General features: G+C 36.0%; 1 protein-coding gene across 2 annotated transcripts in view; it reads right to left on the reverse strand.

The window, feature by feature from the left end:
- Nucleotides 1–307: 307 nt before the first annotated feature.
- nectin1b (nectin cell adhesion molecule 1b) overlaps nt 308–18,083 on the reverse strand; it is a 157,996-nt gene continuing 140,220 nt past the window's right edge. The window contains exon 9 of one of the 2 annotated variants that reach the window (XM_041994184.1): nt 308–2,406. In XM_041994184.1, coding sequence (XP_041850118.1) covers nt 2,167–2,406 — 240 coding nt within the window. In that variant the 3' untranslated portion in view covers nt 308–2,166. Of the gene's footprint in view, nt 2,407–16,635; nt 16,811–18,083 lie in introns of those variants that run through there. The other variant, XM_041994186.1, reaches the window with a different exon arrangement.

The raw sequence follows: 18,083 nt of genomic DNA on the forward strand, positions 1-18,083 counted from the left end.
GTGCAATAAATGTCAAAATAAATGTGCTGTAGATTTATGTGAATGTATATGGCTTAAAAAAAAAAACAAAAAAAAAAAAAAAAAAAACTAAATGATGCGGTCTTACAAAACAAAACAGAAAGGTTGCGGGTGAAAAAGAACATGTCAATTTTTTTAAACAACATTCAAAATGAATACAGAAAAATCATCACATGTAAATGCTGTTGTCAGAATATTCTTCAGCAAGTCGTAGCACTTACACATAGTAATAAGAATAAAAAATTATTTTAATAAAAAGGAAGGATGTCATGAATAGTGAACGTGTCACAAAAAGACAAAGAAGTGTTTTTTTTTTTTTTTTTTTTTTTTGTATTTTTCTTTTTTTACACAGCAGGTACAGTAATAACAAACTCCTTCAGTGGTTCGGAGACCACTGCTTAAACTAAACGCTAGCACACATATTGAGCCATTGCAAGACAACAAGGTGAGCACAGAAGAAAGTCTCACAAGTTTTACTCTATCCCATTAACCACCATTATGAGTAAACACTAAATTACCTTTCAACATCTTAAGGATTTCTTTTTATTTCACATCAAGCACAAACACAAGTATTTTCTTTATTTTTTTCCAAACATACATCTGACATGGCAAAAAATGTGAACTTTCAGTTTATGCAAATTTGCTGTGTCTGGAGGGCTTGTGTGTAGGAAACAACGTCCTGAAATTGGCTCGTCAAGCGCTTTAGCTTATGTATGGTCTGAAATTAACAGTCACAGTGTAAAATGGACTCTGAAAATAAGTGCTATTGTATATAACTACGCATTCTCTAAAAAAATACAGTTGCAAGCTTTTCTTTTTCAGTTCTGTTTCTTAGACTGATTTGAAACTCTTTAAGCTATATTAGTATAAATCATATTTAAAAAATATTTAAATACGTTAAATGTGTGGGCTGTCCTTGAAAAAGCCATTCCCTTTAGCTACGAACTGAAACTCTTCTAAATGGTTATTTTCCCGAGGACAAGCCGAGCATGTGATTGTCTTCACTTATTACACCTGCATTGAGGAAAAACTCCTGTTAGTTGATAACATGAAGGACCCACAAAGAAAAAAACCTTAACTTCTGTAATGAACTCAAGTTTTCACAGAAAGATATGGAAAATACAGCATATGGTAAAGCGATAATGTAAACTGGGAAAGTGTAGCACATTGCCAATTAACTACAGTGTGATTATTTCCCATCAAATTAGAGAGTTTTGATGTAAACGCTAGCATGAAAACAAAAGAACAAAAATTGTCTAACACTTTGTCTTTGGCAACTAATAATAAAATACTCTGGATGGATAATAATATGTGGAGAATGAGAAGAAATTAGGTAGTGTTGGATCTCAAGCCCTTTGTTTTTCATATTAGCTAATATGGACGACATTCTTTTACAATAGTGTAAAGAAGCCAAACGTCACAACAGCAAAGCTATTATGAAAAATCCCAAAAGATTCAATTAAAAGACTGCCAATTCACATCTTTGCATAACACCCCTGTCATTTATTTTAATAAACGGGGTAGTCCATGTCATTATAGATAGATAATTTGTTTTAAAAATTAAATGGCATTTCATTTGCTTTTTTTTTTATCACCAGAAAACACCTGTTCACACATACTAAAAGTATATGACTTTCAAAGAAGCAAGCATTTGACTGAGAGACAAACAAAGTTAGGGAGAAAAAAAAATAAAAAAACACTTTGCTATAAAAGGTTACCACCACTGTGGAAAATTTAAAGAAAAAAACAACAAATAAAGGAAAGGTAAAAAATATTCTTCTGTACACGATGAGACGGTTGGCAGAAAGCAAAATATACAAAGGTGAGGAAGCATTCATAAGCAAACAGGATGAGTGGGCACATGTGAGGGGTAAAGGCTAGACTGGTGGAAGTGGGCAGTTTGTGGCAACTACGCTAACATCACAAGGTGACTGGGGTCCTCTAGCTTCAGTGGAGCAAGCAACGTACAATACACAGGGAACCGAGGGACACTTTCATATTGGCAAGGAGGGTAGAGCCCACAAGTATTTTTATGTTTAGAGAATAAACAGATAGAAGATGGAGGGATGGATGCAAATCTGTTCAGCAGAGCATTTTTTAGTGGCACTATCAAGTTGCTTCTTGCCAAGATAAGAGTTATGTGGCATGTCACACGGATTGCTCCTTGGGGAAAGTGAATGGAGCTCGAGGGCCGCGGGCAGGGAAGCTTGTGTTGGAGTACATGGGCTCGTTAGATGGGTGCTGGGCGTAGGGGTTCTGAGGTAAGAAAGTAACAGGAGGGTAAGCAGGAGCGGGTTGAGCCTCAGGGACGTGTTCCATGTTGCAGGCGCGTTGATAGCTCATGTATTCAGCCGGGTTCAACAGCTCTTCTGGATGCCTCCCAGAGTCCTGCGAGGGGGAGACAAAGGAGGAAGAAGAAGAAAATACTGCAGGGTCACAGAGTTTTTGTTAACAAGAGCCAACTGAGCTCAGAACGAGTGTCATCACATCAGAGGATTACACAGCAGAGCAGTAAACTTCAGATGGATGAACAAGGTGGTTGATTGTGCAAACAATAATTGTAAATTTGAATTAGGAGTGTTTTGTCCAGATAAATATGATTTAAACTGAAATTCAAACTGAATCATGCATCTCTGACATGAAGAATGGTTTCTCAGTAATTTAGTTGAATTAGCTGATGTCTGTTACTGTGAAAGCTATATATTTCCCATGAAATTTTATGTCCCATTAAGGAAACATTATTGGAGTAATTCATAACAGAACCAGATGTGGCATAAAATATGCCACATGCACTTATCTGCCAACTGACTGAAAACTAAAAGCCGTTTTTTTTTTATTAAATCAGAAAGGTAAAGACAAATAGTGATGCAAACTGCTAAAAGATTTTGATTAAGCACACTTGTCTTACATTAACAGAGTATTCATACAAATATTAGTGAAGTTTTTTTTAGTTTGGACTTGTCCTTTAGGATTGTGGTTAATTTTGCTCTACATGGAATGACAAAAATATACCTACAATATGGCTTACAATAACTATGTGTGCCAGCACCTCAATATTAGTGTTCATCATAATTTAAATATGACATTATTCCAATTACAGTGTGTAGATGAGATGCAGATACGCTACTTCATATCCCTGCTCAGATGTTACAGAGCATAATTTGACTGATGACTTACACCCACATTACATTTCCCTATGCAGCTGTGATGTTTGTACTCATCCATTGTCTAAATTATTTACATGTCCTTTAGTGTACTTGGGATTCTCCATTGCCCTAAATGTGTTTTTGTTGCTGCAACTTTCCTATTCTGCACTGAAATCTGCTGGAGAAAGTGTTGCCAAATCTCACTAAAATAAGCAACAATATCTATAAAAACATGCAATGGTCCAAGTCGCTTATAACAGGCAGACCTGGCAACTTCAAAACTTGAGTTGTAGAGCAGCTGTGTGTAACAAAATTCTTAGAAAACTCTGCTTAGTATGATGAAGATGTATACATGTCTTAGTAATGTTATTAAGATACTTGACAAAGCGCAGGGTAGACAGAAATTCTGTTTACATGGCAGCAAGGTATTAATAAAGTTCATAAAGACATATTGCTATGGGTTTAAACTTTAGTTACCGTTTAGTCCAAAAAGCACTTGCTGGGTGTATTTATTTAATGGTGGTTAGAAGTCATTTTGACTCATTTGTGCTATAGTTAAGTTTAACATGAAGTTAATTGGTGAAAATCAGTGTAGGAGATTCTGAGGAATCATGACTTTTACTCCACAGTATGGATCTAGGGTATACCCAATCCGATGATTCTCATAATGTCATTTAAAATCCTGCTCCTCAAAGTGTGTAGCAGAGATTTTCTCTTAATTCTTGTATCTTATCTGAAATAACTTTGATGACATAAATCAAATCATAATTTTACACTATAAAAGCCTCCTCCAGAGCTCTAGATGACAATATTCTGTCTGTTCTTACAGGCTAAGAAAAACTCCTGATATTTACATATTTCGATGAAATTTTCCCTCCATGTAATTACCTTATTTACATGATTTGATGTGACATATCTGGACAGAATTGCATGAGGGGCTTCACCACCAGAATTTTTAAAACTGACTTACTGACTGCTTGAAGAGTCCAGTATTTGTTTATCCACTTTTCAGAATGCAGTGCTTCTGGCTCAAACTGATGGGTTATAATGGCTTCGTAAGATTTTTTTAATGGAGTCCTTAAGCTGTCACTCATCCTGGAGACAATATTGTTTAAAGACTCAGCTGCAACTTGGAGAGCTAAGTTAGAAGTCGCTGCTTGAGCCTTCAAAGTAATGCAAAGGTTTATTTATATTCTATATTATCTGGGGCTTTTTTTCCGTTTTCTTTTTAACAGAACAGACATACCAGGAAGGAAATTAGGATTCACATCATTTTAAACCACTGAAACTTAAGATTCTCAAAATAAAAGTTATTGAAAGAAAACAAATTAGCTTCATCTACTTCTTTTTTAGTCAAATTTATGTTTTTGGTAAGTATGAATAATTTGCTGCCCTAAACTCAACAGAAAGATAAAATAATGAAATATTGATAGAATGGCAAACATGCAAAAGGAAATTCAAAATGAAGAGGATGAGAGTGAAATGAGACTTACGAGTATTCCTCAAGCATCTCTACATCTACGAAAACGATGATCCCAACTCTGAAATTGTTTTGCAGGCAACAGAACCACAAAATAACTTAAAATCTTCTGACAAATCATAAAACATAAAATTATGGAATTATAAATACATATAAAAAATAAATAAGTTGAAAAGCTACCAGAGCAGAAAATATAAAGCCTTTTAGTGGGTAAAACATGGAGGATATGGCAGGGATTTTAAAGAGGCTCATAATTAAATGACCAAATAAAAGACTTGAAAATCTAATTAAATCCAAATTATTGCTTCTCAGAAAACACATGTACTCTGAGAGACAATGACTTTTGTAACAGCTAAAAGAAGAAGCAGCAATTTGAAATCAGAAGATGAAGGATAAGTGGCGACAAGAGCACAGTTCATCTCGAAGAGACAAATGGGTGAGCGGTGAGCTTGTGTGAAGGTGATTTTACAGCAGGAGACATGCAAGTAAAAACTGCGCCCGACACTTGAGCTGGGACACTGACTGAAGTCTAAAGTAAAACTTTATTTATAGAGAACCTTTCAACAAAGTGTTGTACAGAAGAAAACTAAACACATTAGACAGCAGTACGAGAAATTGGGTAAAAGCACTTGTGAAAAGATGCATTTCTAGTTGCTTTTTAAAAAGCTGCTCCTGATGAGAAACCTGTCGCCAGTCAAGTAGCAGATTCACACGGCACAACTTCAGAGATTTAGTCAGAAGCCTGGCAGCAGGTTGTACACTTGACATTATGTCCATATTACCAGAGAAAGTATGTTGTTGTAACATAGTGCTTTAATGGATTTATTATAAGTGCAGACGAGGAGGCTTGCTGTAATCTGAAACGGTTTCATGCTTTACTGTTTTGGCTGCTTGTGTTCTGCTTCATGTTTGTGTTTAAAATATAAAGTGCAATTAATGTGATTTATTGGTGATTTAATAAATAAACTCTATATTAATTTTTAATTTGCTGGAAATGATAGGTACTTTTTTTTCATTAAGAATTAAGACATTGTTAATTGTGTCAAAAACAGACCATAATAAATAAAATTGTTTTCTACTGGCCACATGATCACTGCCACTCACTTTCTATATTATGCTTAAAATATTTTCTGGCTCAAAAAGGTTAATTTAATCTTCTCTCATGTCCATCAGAGCTGGTAACGCAGTTGATAATCGAAGTCACAGCATCAGATGGCGCTTCTGAGGAAGAGTGCAGGCAAAATAGTTTTTATTTAAGAAAGAAGATTAAACTAACCTTGTTGAGCCAGAAGAGCCACAAGAGAAACCAGATTTAGGTTTTATGATGTATTTTTGACACAATAAGCAATGTCTTAATTCTTAATAATAAACATTCTTTAGCAGTTAAATCATTTAAAGTGATAAAAATGAATGGAAATTGGAGTTAATTTCATAAATCACCAATTTGATATGAATTGCACTTTATATTCTAAACAAAAACAAAAAGCAAAACACAAACAGCCAAAACTGTAAAGCAGCAACATGCGATACAGTTTCTAGTTACAGCAAATCGCTTCATCTGCACTTGTAATTACAGCATACTTCCTCTGTTAACATGGACATGATGTCACCTGTATGTGCGTGTTATGTTGACTTGATGCTGAGAGGGACAGATGCAGACCAGAAACACCTAAAGAAACTGAGCTAAATGGCTTTAACAGGCTGTTTGTGCTCTCAGAGCCGTCTAATCAGCCATCTGTCATTTTTGTAAGTGAGTGCAAAAGTATTTGCGAGGGAAAGCGAAAGATAAAAATCTCCCTGTGTCCCCTGAGGGTCTCCATAGAATGATGCTGAAAGTGTGTTAGCTAATGTCTCCTTTAAAAGTGGAATTGCTGTCAGGCAGTTTCTGGTGTTCCAGTAACACCAGTAATAGCACATCCTATCAGTCAGGATACGCTATTATCTGATACACATACACCTATGATGGTTAGGAGAGTAACTAGCCTTAAAGGAATTAGGCAAATTAGCAGAATTTTATAAACTCTGACAGACAGCCATCAGGTCCACAGGAGTACACACTAATGAGAGATAACCTTTCCTTTAAAAGTTGTAAAAAGAAAAGATTTCCTCTCATCTCACCTCCATATTTGATGTGCAGCAAAATAGTTTTTTTTTTCCAAATTAGTTTAATTTATGTGTGCATAATAATATAATAAGTTTATTAATTAATAAATAGTAAAGTTGTGTCTCTCTGCAGCTGCTGCCTCAAAATAAACACATCAAAAAGGCTTGTGAAATAGAAGATGTCTTCAAACACAGTTTTGCACATATTAACAACTGAGATACATGTTGAAAGCACTGGTAAACATATTTTGTTCCCCTTGCACAGAAGCCGGCTGACGTTTTTTTTTTCCAGGTCTTTATGCTAAACTAAACCCAGAGGCTCACTGCATCAAACATTTACCATGCATATACACACGAGCTGCACTGATCTCTGCATCCAGCTCTGTGCATGAATGGAAATTTGCATTTTTTCTAAAACGTCAAAGTAATCATTAAAAAAAAAAAAAAAAAAAAATGCAGTATTAGTAAAATGAAAGAAAATTTCCTTGGTTCCGCAGATGGTGACATTTGAGAAATGATTTTCAATGGACAAAAAATATTTAGCAGAGGAAAAAAAAAAAAAAAAAAAAAACCTTGGTGCAGCTTCAGGGATTGTGGCCTGCATGGGTAAGCATTAGCAGTCAAACTACAGTAGAAAAATCTAACTCAAACAAGGGAAAACTCCCATGTGACTCAGGTGATTATTATAATGTCAATACTCTTTAATCTAAATGAAATCTTCATTCTTAAAACTGGGGGAATTAAATATCTCCAACCCGCTCGTGGCCTGAATTTACCATCTATGATCTGAAACTTATCAGTTCAGCCAATTCACTTTTTTTTTTTTTTTTTTTTTTTTGCTACTTACATGAAAATAGTTAAAAAGTCTAACTACTGCAATTTTACCTTTATTTTTGTTTATTATACATTTTTTACACCTTTCTACCTTAAGCTGATCCTGAGCAGAAATAAATCTGAATGTACTTTTCTACATCAGCCTCTGGGAACTGAGCCCGGGGAGTTTGATGATTTAGGTTAGTGGTCCATCTCAAGACGTATAATAGCTGTTGGAGGGAAATTAAATGCAAAGAAGATCTTTACTGGAAACGACTCAAAGATTTATTCAGACTTGAAGAATTAAACCAGCACTAGGCAGGACTTACAGTATGTTAATCAATGCCATTATCTTAAATAACACAAAAGAGTTTAAATGAATGTGAGAAAAAGTGATTGAGCCCCCCAAAAAGCTTGATACAAAATATTTCTATGCAACACTCAGGGATTCATATTTGCAGTTTATGAACTACTTTTTCTTACCTTAAGACCTCAAACTTAATGAATAGGACATCATTGATCGGCAGTAGAGAGAAAATTCCACAAGATTCCTCTAAGCAGAAAAGAGTGAATCTTGTGGATGATCAATTAAGTTGATGGGAAGTCAGACAGCTTTTAATCAACATGACTATTCAGTGTAAATGTGAATCCTGTTGTAATTTAGGAAAGAATAAATGAAAAAAAAAAGAAAAAAGGCTGGGATTTTGCTAAATCACAGCACATTTTATTGTAAGTGTATCACTGCACATTAACTAAGAGAGATTTCTGATATCACATAAAGTTTGAGCTGTTGATATTCACCAAACTGGAAAAGAAGGTCAAACCGTATCTATTGTTTGGGCTCCAACAGTCCTCAACTAGACAGATTTGATGCACAGTGAAGAAAATCAAGAACATTGTTTTCCTTCCTCCGAATGATTGACCAAAAAAGATCACTCCAGGAACAGAGTAGGTAGTAGTCTGCATGCACAGAGAAGCACAGGGCAACTTCAAAAAGTCTCGTAGGCTGACTCTTAGCACATTTGCCCATACTGCCCACCTCATACCTTACCTTAGATGCCACATGGTCAAACACAGTCTGCATCACATGCTGACAAAGCAGGGCACTATGCAGAGGAATGAGCTACTGAAACGCTGAAACAACTAGTAGCTCATACAGTATGTCAAAACCCAACAACACCTGGTTTATTTTCTGTTTTGTAAATTACACCAACATTCCTCCAGCTGATGTTCAACTTCTAATCACTAAGCAAGCCGATGTAATATCAAAGCTATGAAAACATAGAGAAGTATCACTTCTCTATGAGTTTGGAAACAGTCAAATGCAACAGTATTGTCTACAAAGAATAGGTAACCTTATGATACCTCATAAGATACCTTATTAATGTATTTCAGGTGTTCCACTGCTGATAAGCATTTACTGAAATCATGAACCAAATATGACAGTAAATATGTTGCAGAGCAATAACAGGAAAGAAAAGCTGCCTAAGAGGTGACTGATGAATATTTCATAATTATTTAAAAAAAAAATACATATTTTCTTTCTTTCTTTCTTTTTTGGGTGTTATCTGAAGGCTTTTTTTTCAACAAAGGCACTGGCTTTTTTTCCAGGATCATTTATTTTCTATATCTGAAACTTACAGACTTCGCGCAAATAATCTACATGTGGGCACTTTCTGTGAGAGCTTACTGTACACACATTACTGTTTTGAAGAGAGATGAACTTTAAGCATACACTCATCTGTGTGCTTATGTGTAGATGTGCTAAAAGACATGTAAGCGTCCAATGAGCCAGAAGGGCAGAGCTATGCTGACCAAGAAAGAGAAACTTAGCTTGTTTTACATCCTGTTTTCACCAACGAGGGCTTTTCGGGACGCATTTTTACGTGTTTCCACATGCGAAGACTGGGAAGGTTATCCTAATGTCCGACACGATCTGTCCTACTTTGATGGGACCCTTTTGTTTCGGTACCAATCTAACTGACCCAACTAGAAAGGGCGGAGTTTGGCACACTGCATTCTGTTGATTGGTTGAGAAAAAAAAGTCACTTCATGTGTGACCTGGCATAAAAACAAAGCAGGAATGGCTCCTTGTTTAGAACAACATGTTTTATTTTTGTTAATTAAATCTCTATTTAAGTTGTCATTACGAAGCACCGCCAAAAAGAAAGAACAGAAACTGTTGGATGACGCCATTCTCCTCCTTTGTTTCTGAGTCATGTTGTGACATATCTGAGGCATCTATTGCTATCCGACAGATCCTACGCATCTCATTTAAGGTTATGGTTGGCTGTGGGAATGCAACGATCAGTTTACAAACCATATCTGTCCTGTCCCAACATGCACCCGTTGGTGGAAACAAGGCTTTAGTCTCTTGCTTTGATGTAAACCACAGCCAAAGTGATCACTTTGTCAATGTGAAGAATAAAAAATCATAAATAATTATAAAAAATATCAAAGCTGAGCATCCAAGAACCCTCAAACCTAGCATTATAACCCCCAGGGCCCCTTCAGCAGAAGTAAACTGGATAAACAGTTGGAAAAAAAACAAAGCACACAAAATAAACGTATTTATGGTGCAGAACGGATTTTAATCTATTAGATCCAAGCTAAATGTAAGCAGTAAAAGCTTCTGTTTACAGAAGCTTTTTAAATGAGTTGTATGAAATAACAGCTTTTGGATTTCTATCCAACTCTGTACAAATTCAAAGGAAAAGAGGAATCCTCCAAAATGCATACATTTAAAACCAAGGATTAATCTAAATGAAATCTGACGCACCTTAAAGTCATTTGAAGTATATAAAGAAGATAACGTAACCTTGGGGAATTATGGCTTAAATAGGTTTTCATATCAGATCATGTAATATCTCTGTCACAGCAAGGAAAATACATGATTAAAAGTCGGCTGATTTATTTCACTGATTACTTTAAAGTTACAGACCAAAGGTGAACTTCACAGACTTCCTTTCTCAGAGAATATGTGAATTAAGTCATATTGGAAATGAACTAGTGGTTTTACTTTTGTCCCAGCAAACAAAAGCTCTTCTGAACGGTGTAACCTCATGACTGGATCCAGTCGAGATGAGGCTTACAGTAAACAGGAAAATGTCAACAGGATGGCACCAGGGGGCATTTCATATTAGAGCTGTTCCACAGTATCACTGGGTATGGATTTAATGTCATGAAACTTTATGAAAGTTGATGTGAGAAGATGATAAATAGTCATATTTTTTCAGTTGATCTCAAAACTGTTGTTTGTAGTTTATGTTTCTTAATATGAACATTTAATCGTCAACAGTGTTGAAAACCAATTACGACAACATATAGTGCTCTCATTAAGCTTTGGTTGTTTCAGTGTTATCATTAAAGACACAAAGACAAGGCTTTACTATAAACTTCTGAAGCCTCATGTAATGGGTTTTGAGTAGAAACATTTTGGTTAATTCGGCACAGTGCTTATAATTGTGTAAAATTCTTGTTACTTTAGCTTATAATATATTTGAAGGAAATCCTCAAATATCTTTTCATTTTGCACCATTATGAGGTTTCATAATGTCAAGAACAACTCCATTTTACATGGAGGAAATAGTAATATTCAGTGATTCATTGGTTAATCTATCATTATATCACAGATGTAAGAGTGACTAAAAAAAAAAAACAAACAAGAAAGAGACTTGAGTATGAAGCCTGACACTATAAACGGCAGTAACTAGCGACATGTTTGAAAGCAAACCAGACAACACTGCTGATAAAGAAAATTCAGAAAAGTAAATTCTTTTGTATTTGTGGCCTAATTTAAGTAAAAATTCTTCAGCCATACGAACAATTCCTGCTCAATGTGTCGTTTCAGCGTTGAATCCAATACGACTGTTTTACACTTCAAGTTAAAAAGAGCTTTTTTTATATCCGTACATTATTTATGATGCAAGTTTCAGTTGGCTTTACACTGAAACATCCACTGGATTTGTCCTTTAAAGGGTTATTTTTTTCACAGAAAGTCCACTTCACACCGTGCACCTTTTTTTAAACCGTTCTTTTTTTTCCAGGTATTTCTACTTCTTAACACTACTGTGCTTTTCCAACCCCTGCTCACTTTTAGAAAACTAAACTTTTGCAGGAAAAATTGGATTAGCAAATTCATACAGATGCATCCACTGGTATAATTTTGGTATAACAGAGAGATGAAGCTATCTTTCCTTATGATGTTGAAGCTAGACAAGCAGAGAACTGATGCTCTGGATAAGGTTTGACACTAGGCACTGACTTGGAAACCAATCAAGGAATTTGATGAAAAGAAGTAAAAAGAAAAGCTCTGCTGTGCTACAGGGGCATTTGGTTGATGTATTGTGTGACCAAATGTTCCTTTAGAGAGAAAAGTCACTGCAGCTCAACACAAAGTTGTTCTGAGTCATCACCTTTATCCTATGACATCATATTTCTATTTCGATGGGGGTTGTTTCCTCCAGGATTAAATGCCCCCATTCACAGGGCGCGACGGGTCACTGAATGGTTTGACGAGGATAAAAACAAAGTGAAACACATTGTATTGCCTTCACAATCGCTTCATACCATCCCGAGTGAACACTAATAGCAGATTTGAAACCAAAACACAAGACGATTTATCCCATTTGCAGATTTCCAAACCTGTAGAATCAAAACAGAGAACACAGACTGTTCTGGCAACCAAGCAGCTAAAGTCTACATCATGTTTTTCTTTCATTTTCACCGTGAGACTGCTTTCTTGCTGCACTCTGTGTTCAGCATCTTTGCAATAATGAGGTGTGTTTAGACAGTCAGTTCACCCATTGTCCACATTAGAATTAGGAAATCCTACTTGTCTGCTCATTTGCAAAACTAATACAAACAAATGCTGCTACTGTTGTTGTGGCACCTCTAATGTAGCTTTTAATTAGCCTTTTCTCTCCACCCAGCATCCACCTGCAGGCACTGCCATTATTGTCAGAAGTTTCTTGCAATCGCCCCTGTGTCTGCTGGACTGTGTTTGCTGTTGCCTGAGGGATCTTTTTGTCCCTGTATTTAGTTTTTAATTAAATAGTCTGCATCTGCAAATATATTCTTTTTAAAAGATGTAATACTTCTTCATTTACATTTACTCGTAGATGTTATGTTAAAATAATGATTAAAGAATAATCATAGTGCACATTTCATCAAGGCATGCATTTAATATCTTTGCATTCAGTATCTACTGTGGTTATATTTTTTCATTTAAGCAGTGCCTTGAAGCAGAAAGCTTGTTTATTAACAGTTTTAAACTGTTTAAACACTGTTGTTCATTTTCTTTCTGTTGAGAATGTTCACAATGCATACTATATATGGTGTGAAATCCCTGAGATTTGTACACCCATCACCTGCCACACTAACCACCTCCTTACACCGCCTGTGTGGCAGAAAAATGTTACTCATCCTCAAGAATGTCTTTAAGACGTTATAATTGAGAAGGCAAATTATGTATGCGCACGAAGATAATTTCTAGATGACACAGAAAGGACATGAAATGGTTTGTTTGCAGGCAGTGACAAAGTCAGACTTATACTGCTTTTGAATAAATGTTGGCTGACTGGCTCAAGCTCTTTATGATGCACTTCTAATATAATCAGGATCGTAATTATTCATCATGCATGCAAATTATAACTGAGCTGTCGGTTATGTTCCGTCTTCATTACTGATAGTACAGAGAAGAATTTCTCATTTATCATCACTTCCCAATTGGATCAATTGCAAAGAAAGCAAACAATAAGAATTACATGAAGTAGAATACAAACTGTGTCCTGGCAGCTAGCCTCCCTGTTCACAGACAGCTGGGCCTAACCGGTTTATTTTCCCTTTAGTTTGTTTTACTGTAAAGCAACACAATCTCACAGGGGTCAGAAATGTGTTTCGAGTTAGCAGGTAATGCAAAAGGAATCTGTTGATGCTGTCTAGCCCAGCCCCTGAACTAAACACCTGCAAATGAGCTAAATAGTGCACAAAAATCAGCTAAGCTGTGTACCACCCTACAAAATGGAATAGAATTAAATTAAAAAAGAAAGTAAGCAATAAATAAATAAATAAACAAATAAATAAATAAATACACAAATAAAGCTTCCTGGTACAACTTAACCTACAACCTCTATTACTCACAACTGAATCCAAAAAACGTAGCAAATTTTTAAAAGGGCGACAATTTACTATGTTGTGAAAAATATTAAATCCTCTTAAATTAGATGTCGGCAACATATTGCAGAAAAGTTGGGACAGTATACCAAAAGGTTCAAGAGTGGTGAGTACTAAAAAGAAAGCATGGTAGGATAATGTTGCAGCAATTAGCAAAAGATCAGTAACATGAATTATAAAAAGAGCATCTCAAGGAGGCAGAGTCGATCTCTCAGACGTAAAGAGAAAATCTCAGACTCAAGCTGCTCAACATAAAATAATCAATTTCTTACTGTTTGCAATTTCAAAAGATTCAGAGAATCTGGAGATGTTTGTTTGCAAGGGAGATGAGCCTCAGGTAGCATTACATTAAGAACAGGTATGATTCTCTACTGGAAATCATTCTGTGGGGTCAGAGACTCTTCTAGAAATCTGTCAGCAGAGTTTTACGGTGCAATCCACAATGCAGGTTCGAGCTCTCTCATGCAGAGAGGAAGACTTATGTTAACATGATCCAAAAACACTTGTTTTCTCAGGGTCAAGAGTAAAATGGAATTAGGCTGAAAGAAACATTGTTTCCATCTGTTAAAATTATAACTAGATTATTAAATCTAATTAAAACTAGCAAGGCAAATCAAAGGTACACACAGCTTTGAGCTGGCCTACCTGCACTCCAGCCGCAAACATTTGGTGCACCATGAAACTCAGAATGACAAAAAGACTGAACTGTTGAGCTGCTACTATATCAAATCCTTTGAGACATATTGCTGTCATCAAAATGAAGATGACCTAATAATTTTAATAAAGTAAAATATCTTGCTTTCAACATTTAATATGTTATTTTTATGTTCCATAAGAAAATAGTGGTTTATAAGTTAATTAGCATTACTCATAGTGTGGAATGATTCCATAGAGTGGAGTTATGGTCAGATTTATTTACAGCTTCATGTGTATAATGCAAACTATTTCAACTTTTATTTCCCTGGAATTGAATTGTCTAAGCTTTGAAGTGTTGCAAACAATACCCTCTTAACACACTTTGTTGTTTGCCTCTGCATGTTTCAATAAGTGCCTGAAGAAAATCTCCTGGATTGCCTGCAGAATTACCTTCTTTATGGATTGCCAAGGAGACCAATACAACCTTTCCAGCTACAAAATTATTTGTGCTCTCTTATATCCCACTTTTGCTATATCTGAAGAGTTCAAGTGATGCAGAGGAGTGTGTTTGTGTGTAATGGAGGGATTTTTTTTCCCAGCCATCTTCTGTGGGGTTCAGGTGACATATCAAAGCCCAATCTAGAAGATGAGAGCTTCTTTTGCTGTTACCAATCATGGTTAACAAGAAGTAAAACCACTTGACGATTTTCTGAAGGGTTAAATATGTCTAACCGTTCAGAAAAGTTTTTTTTTTTTTTTTTTCATGACACACATTGTGAATTTGACACTGTCAGATGAAATAAAACTCAACTTCTTATGTGGGATAAATGCAGAAATCCAGCTGAAAGATCAGAGATCCACATTTTTTCCAAACTTGAGACGGTTTGCTTTCCTGCCTGGACAAACCTTATACAGGTGAAGAGACGGGACTTCATTGATACAGCTGCAGCAACAAGCTCGACCGTGTGCCGTTTATTTTAGATTCACCTGAATGTTTCAGGTTGATCATGAGATAGTGGTTCTCTGTGCAGCTCTATCAGCACTGGGCTGCCAGGATAGAGATTTACGAGTAACTGATGATGACGGAGTGCTAGCAGACGAGACGTGCACGCTGTATATCTTCTTTTCTGAGTTGATAAGTCATCTTTTATTTCCCTCTTGACTGCTCCTCCGTCTCCCACTCCAACATCGGTGGCAGGTGTCATAAAAAGTAGTTTTGCTTTCTTATAAAATTTGAAATATAGCGGGTTGTCTTTCCACTACTTCCTGGACATTAGGTCATGTTTTTTGTCCTGTTAAGTGCTCCTGTAGTAAAAAACAACATTTTTTATATATTGTGTTGTTATACTCTGATATGTAATGGAAAACTGTAAAAACATTAGCAATCATTATCTAAGTTTTACAGTTCTTCACATTACAAACTAATTTCTCTCTGATAAATGATATGTTGCCCTAATCCTTGCTCTTTCCTGGTCTCTTTGATTCCAATTGGGATCATTATTGTAAAGCTGTAGCACGGCATGTGCTGGTGCATTTGCAATTTTTGATCTTCTCTGCTACTAATCTCCTGTGTTTTTAAGCATACAAGCTTTGTTGCTTTCCTTCATGCTGCATCATGCTGCATCACTAGTAAGATTAGTTTTGCAAGTGTACCAAAAAAAAATTTAATAGCTCTTTATTTCATTGTACACATTAAAGACGTAGGTTTTCAAAAGCTATATTTTTAAACATTTCTACTGTTTTAGTTGCTGCAAACTGTTCTTTAATTGACTCATAGGAACTGTAAGGCAAAATGACTATTTATGGGTTTATGGTTACCTCATAAACAGAAAGTGTCTTGATTCCCTCCATGTCCATGCACTTCAGTGATGCACCATGTTTTTAGTGGAGAATAAAATAAGAATCACTGTTTGCTGGTGATTTATAGTTGGCCTGATATTTTCTGAGATTAAAACCACACTATTATGACCGATCCTATGATTTCTTACAATGATATGCCTTTAGATTCATGCTCCAGTGTGTTTCTGTTGTTCCAAGAGTTGTGTGTCTCTGCTCGAGTCCTATTGTGTTTAATAATAGCCTGAAAATATCTCAGCTTAAATCAAGCATTCTGCAGAGCAATGAGAAGGAAATCAAAAGATGGCCAAGACCAAAGAGGAAGGCAGACAAGGGGTCCATGTGGAGCTTTTAAAGGGAAGTAAATGCATGTGAAAGGGGTATGAACGAAGGGTTGGAGTGCATCAGTCTGAGTACCTTGAGGCCAAAGTCTGAGGGGAAAGGCCTATAATGGCATGCGCTAGTGTGAGCTAGGCTGGATGGTTGCATACTCGACAAGGTCCCCAGGGCCAGTGTGAGCAGAGCTTCGTGGGCTTGGAGACGAGGCCAAAGCTGCAGTATCCAGCTCCGCATACTGGACATCACAGTCCTTGTGGCCAGAGTTCTGGAGACAAGAGAGGCGAAAGGTGTGTGAGGAGTGAGGTAGCCAAATAATGATAGAGTGAGAAAGACAGATAACCTGACAAAGAGATGGATAGAGACAGATGAGAGAAATGTTGGCTGAAGGTCGGACTGAGAGATTTTGAGCATGTGAGCAGTAGTATTATAGAGGGAGGCAAAGAAAAATGTGTAAGCATGAAACACACAGAAAAAAGATGACATAATTAAATGTGACAAGTCGACATAAAGATGGAGATGTTGCACAGAAAACCATAACACACAAATCAAAACTGAACGTGAAATAAAAAGTTAGACATGGAGAAGGACTCTGTCTGTGTTTACTGTGATCATTTTAACTACATTTTGCATTATTTTGAGAACCAGAATTGTTCAATTAAACTATGTGCATGCGAAAATGAAAAATAATTGAGTTACAGTGTCTCTAGCTTAAATGTGCTTTTTCAGAAATTTTGCAGGAATCAAGGTTGATGGTCACAAAAACTGGATTAAAAAAAATAAAAATTCTGTAACTTAACAAGTCAAAGACAAACTAGCTGTGTGTAGCTCAAATGTACAGATTATGATGAATGCATGTCCATGCAATCATTCAAACCACAAGGACTGGAATTTTTGCATCCTGATAACTTTCACAGAGCAATTGTTCAGCGCTTGGAGGCATTTGCAAAGCCCAGAAGCATTTAATGGTCATGGTGGTGTGGTTTATTCAACACCCTGGGATATAAGCACACATGTAAACATGGACAAAGACCTTTATTCAACAAGCGTCTGACCACTGAGCACAAAACAAGCCAAATGATTGAGTGACCGATTGTTTGGCCAAGATGCTGACTGAGTAAATGACCTTAATGGGGTAATCAATAGCCAACAATAAAAGCTTTTAACACTGTTTATCCAACTCCCAAAATACTTTTAAAAACTGCTCTTTACTAAATAAAAAGCTCAAAAGAAAAATAAATCCTGACAATCAACTATGAAAATCTATGGATATTACTGTTTTTTAATTTTGATGTTTGTAGAATCTTAAAGGCCAAAAACACAACAGATATCATGGTAACACAATATCCAAGCAGATGAGATTTAAAATTCCTTTGCTCTCTTTTCTTATTAAAGAAGAATTGAATGTAAAGCTGCAGATCTTATGTGATTCTTATTGGCTCCGTGAAAAAAATGAAGACAGATGGATATTGAGGATGATACAGCATGGTTATATACTACAACAGTTTCCAGCTGGATGATATTATAAGTATCATCACCAA

The sequence above is a fragment of the Melanotaenia boesemani genome, chromosome 9, assembly GCF_017639745.1.
Source record: "Melanotaenia boesemani isolate fMelBoe1 chromosome 9, fMelBoe1.pri, whole genome shotgun sequence".
NCBI classification, from domain to species: domain Eukaryota; kingdom Metazoa; phylum Chordata; class Actinopteri; order Atheriniformes; family Melanotaeniidae; genus Melanotaenia; species Melanotaenia boesemani.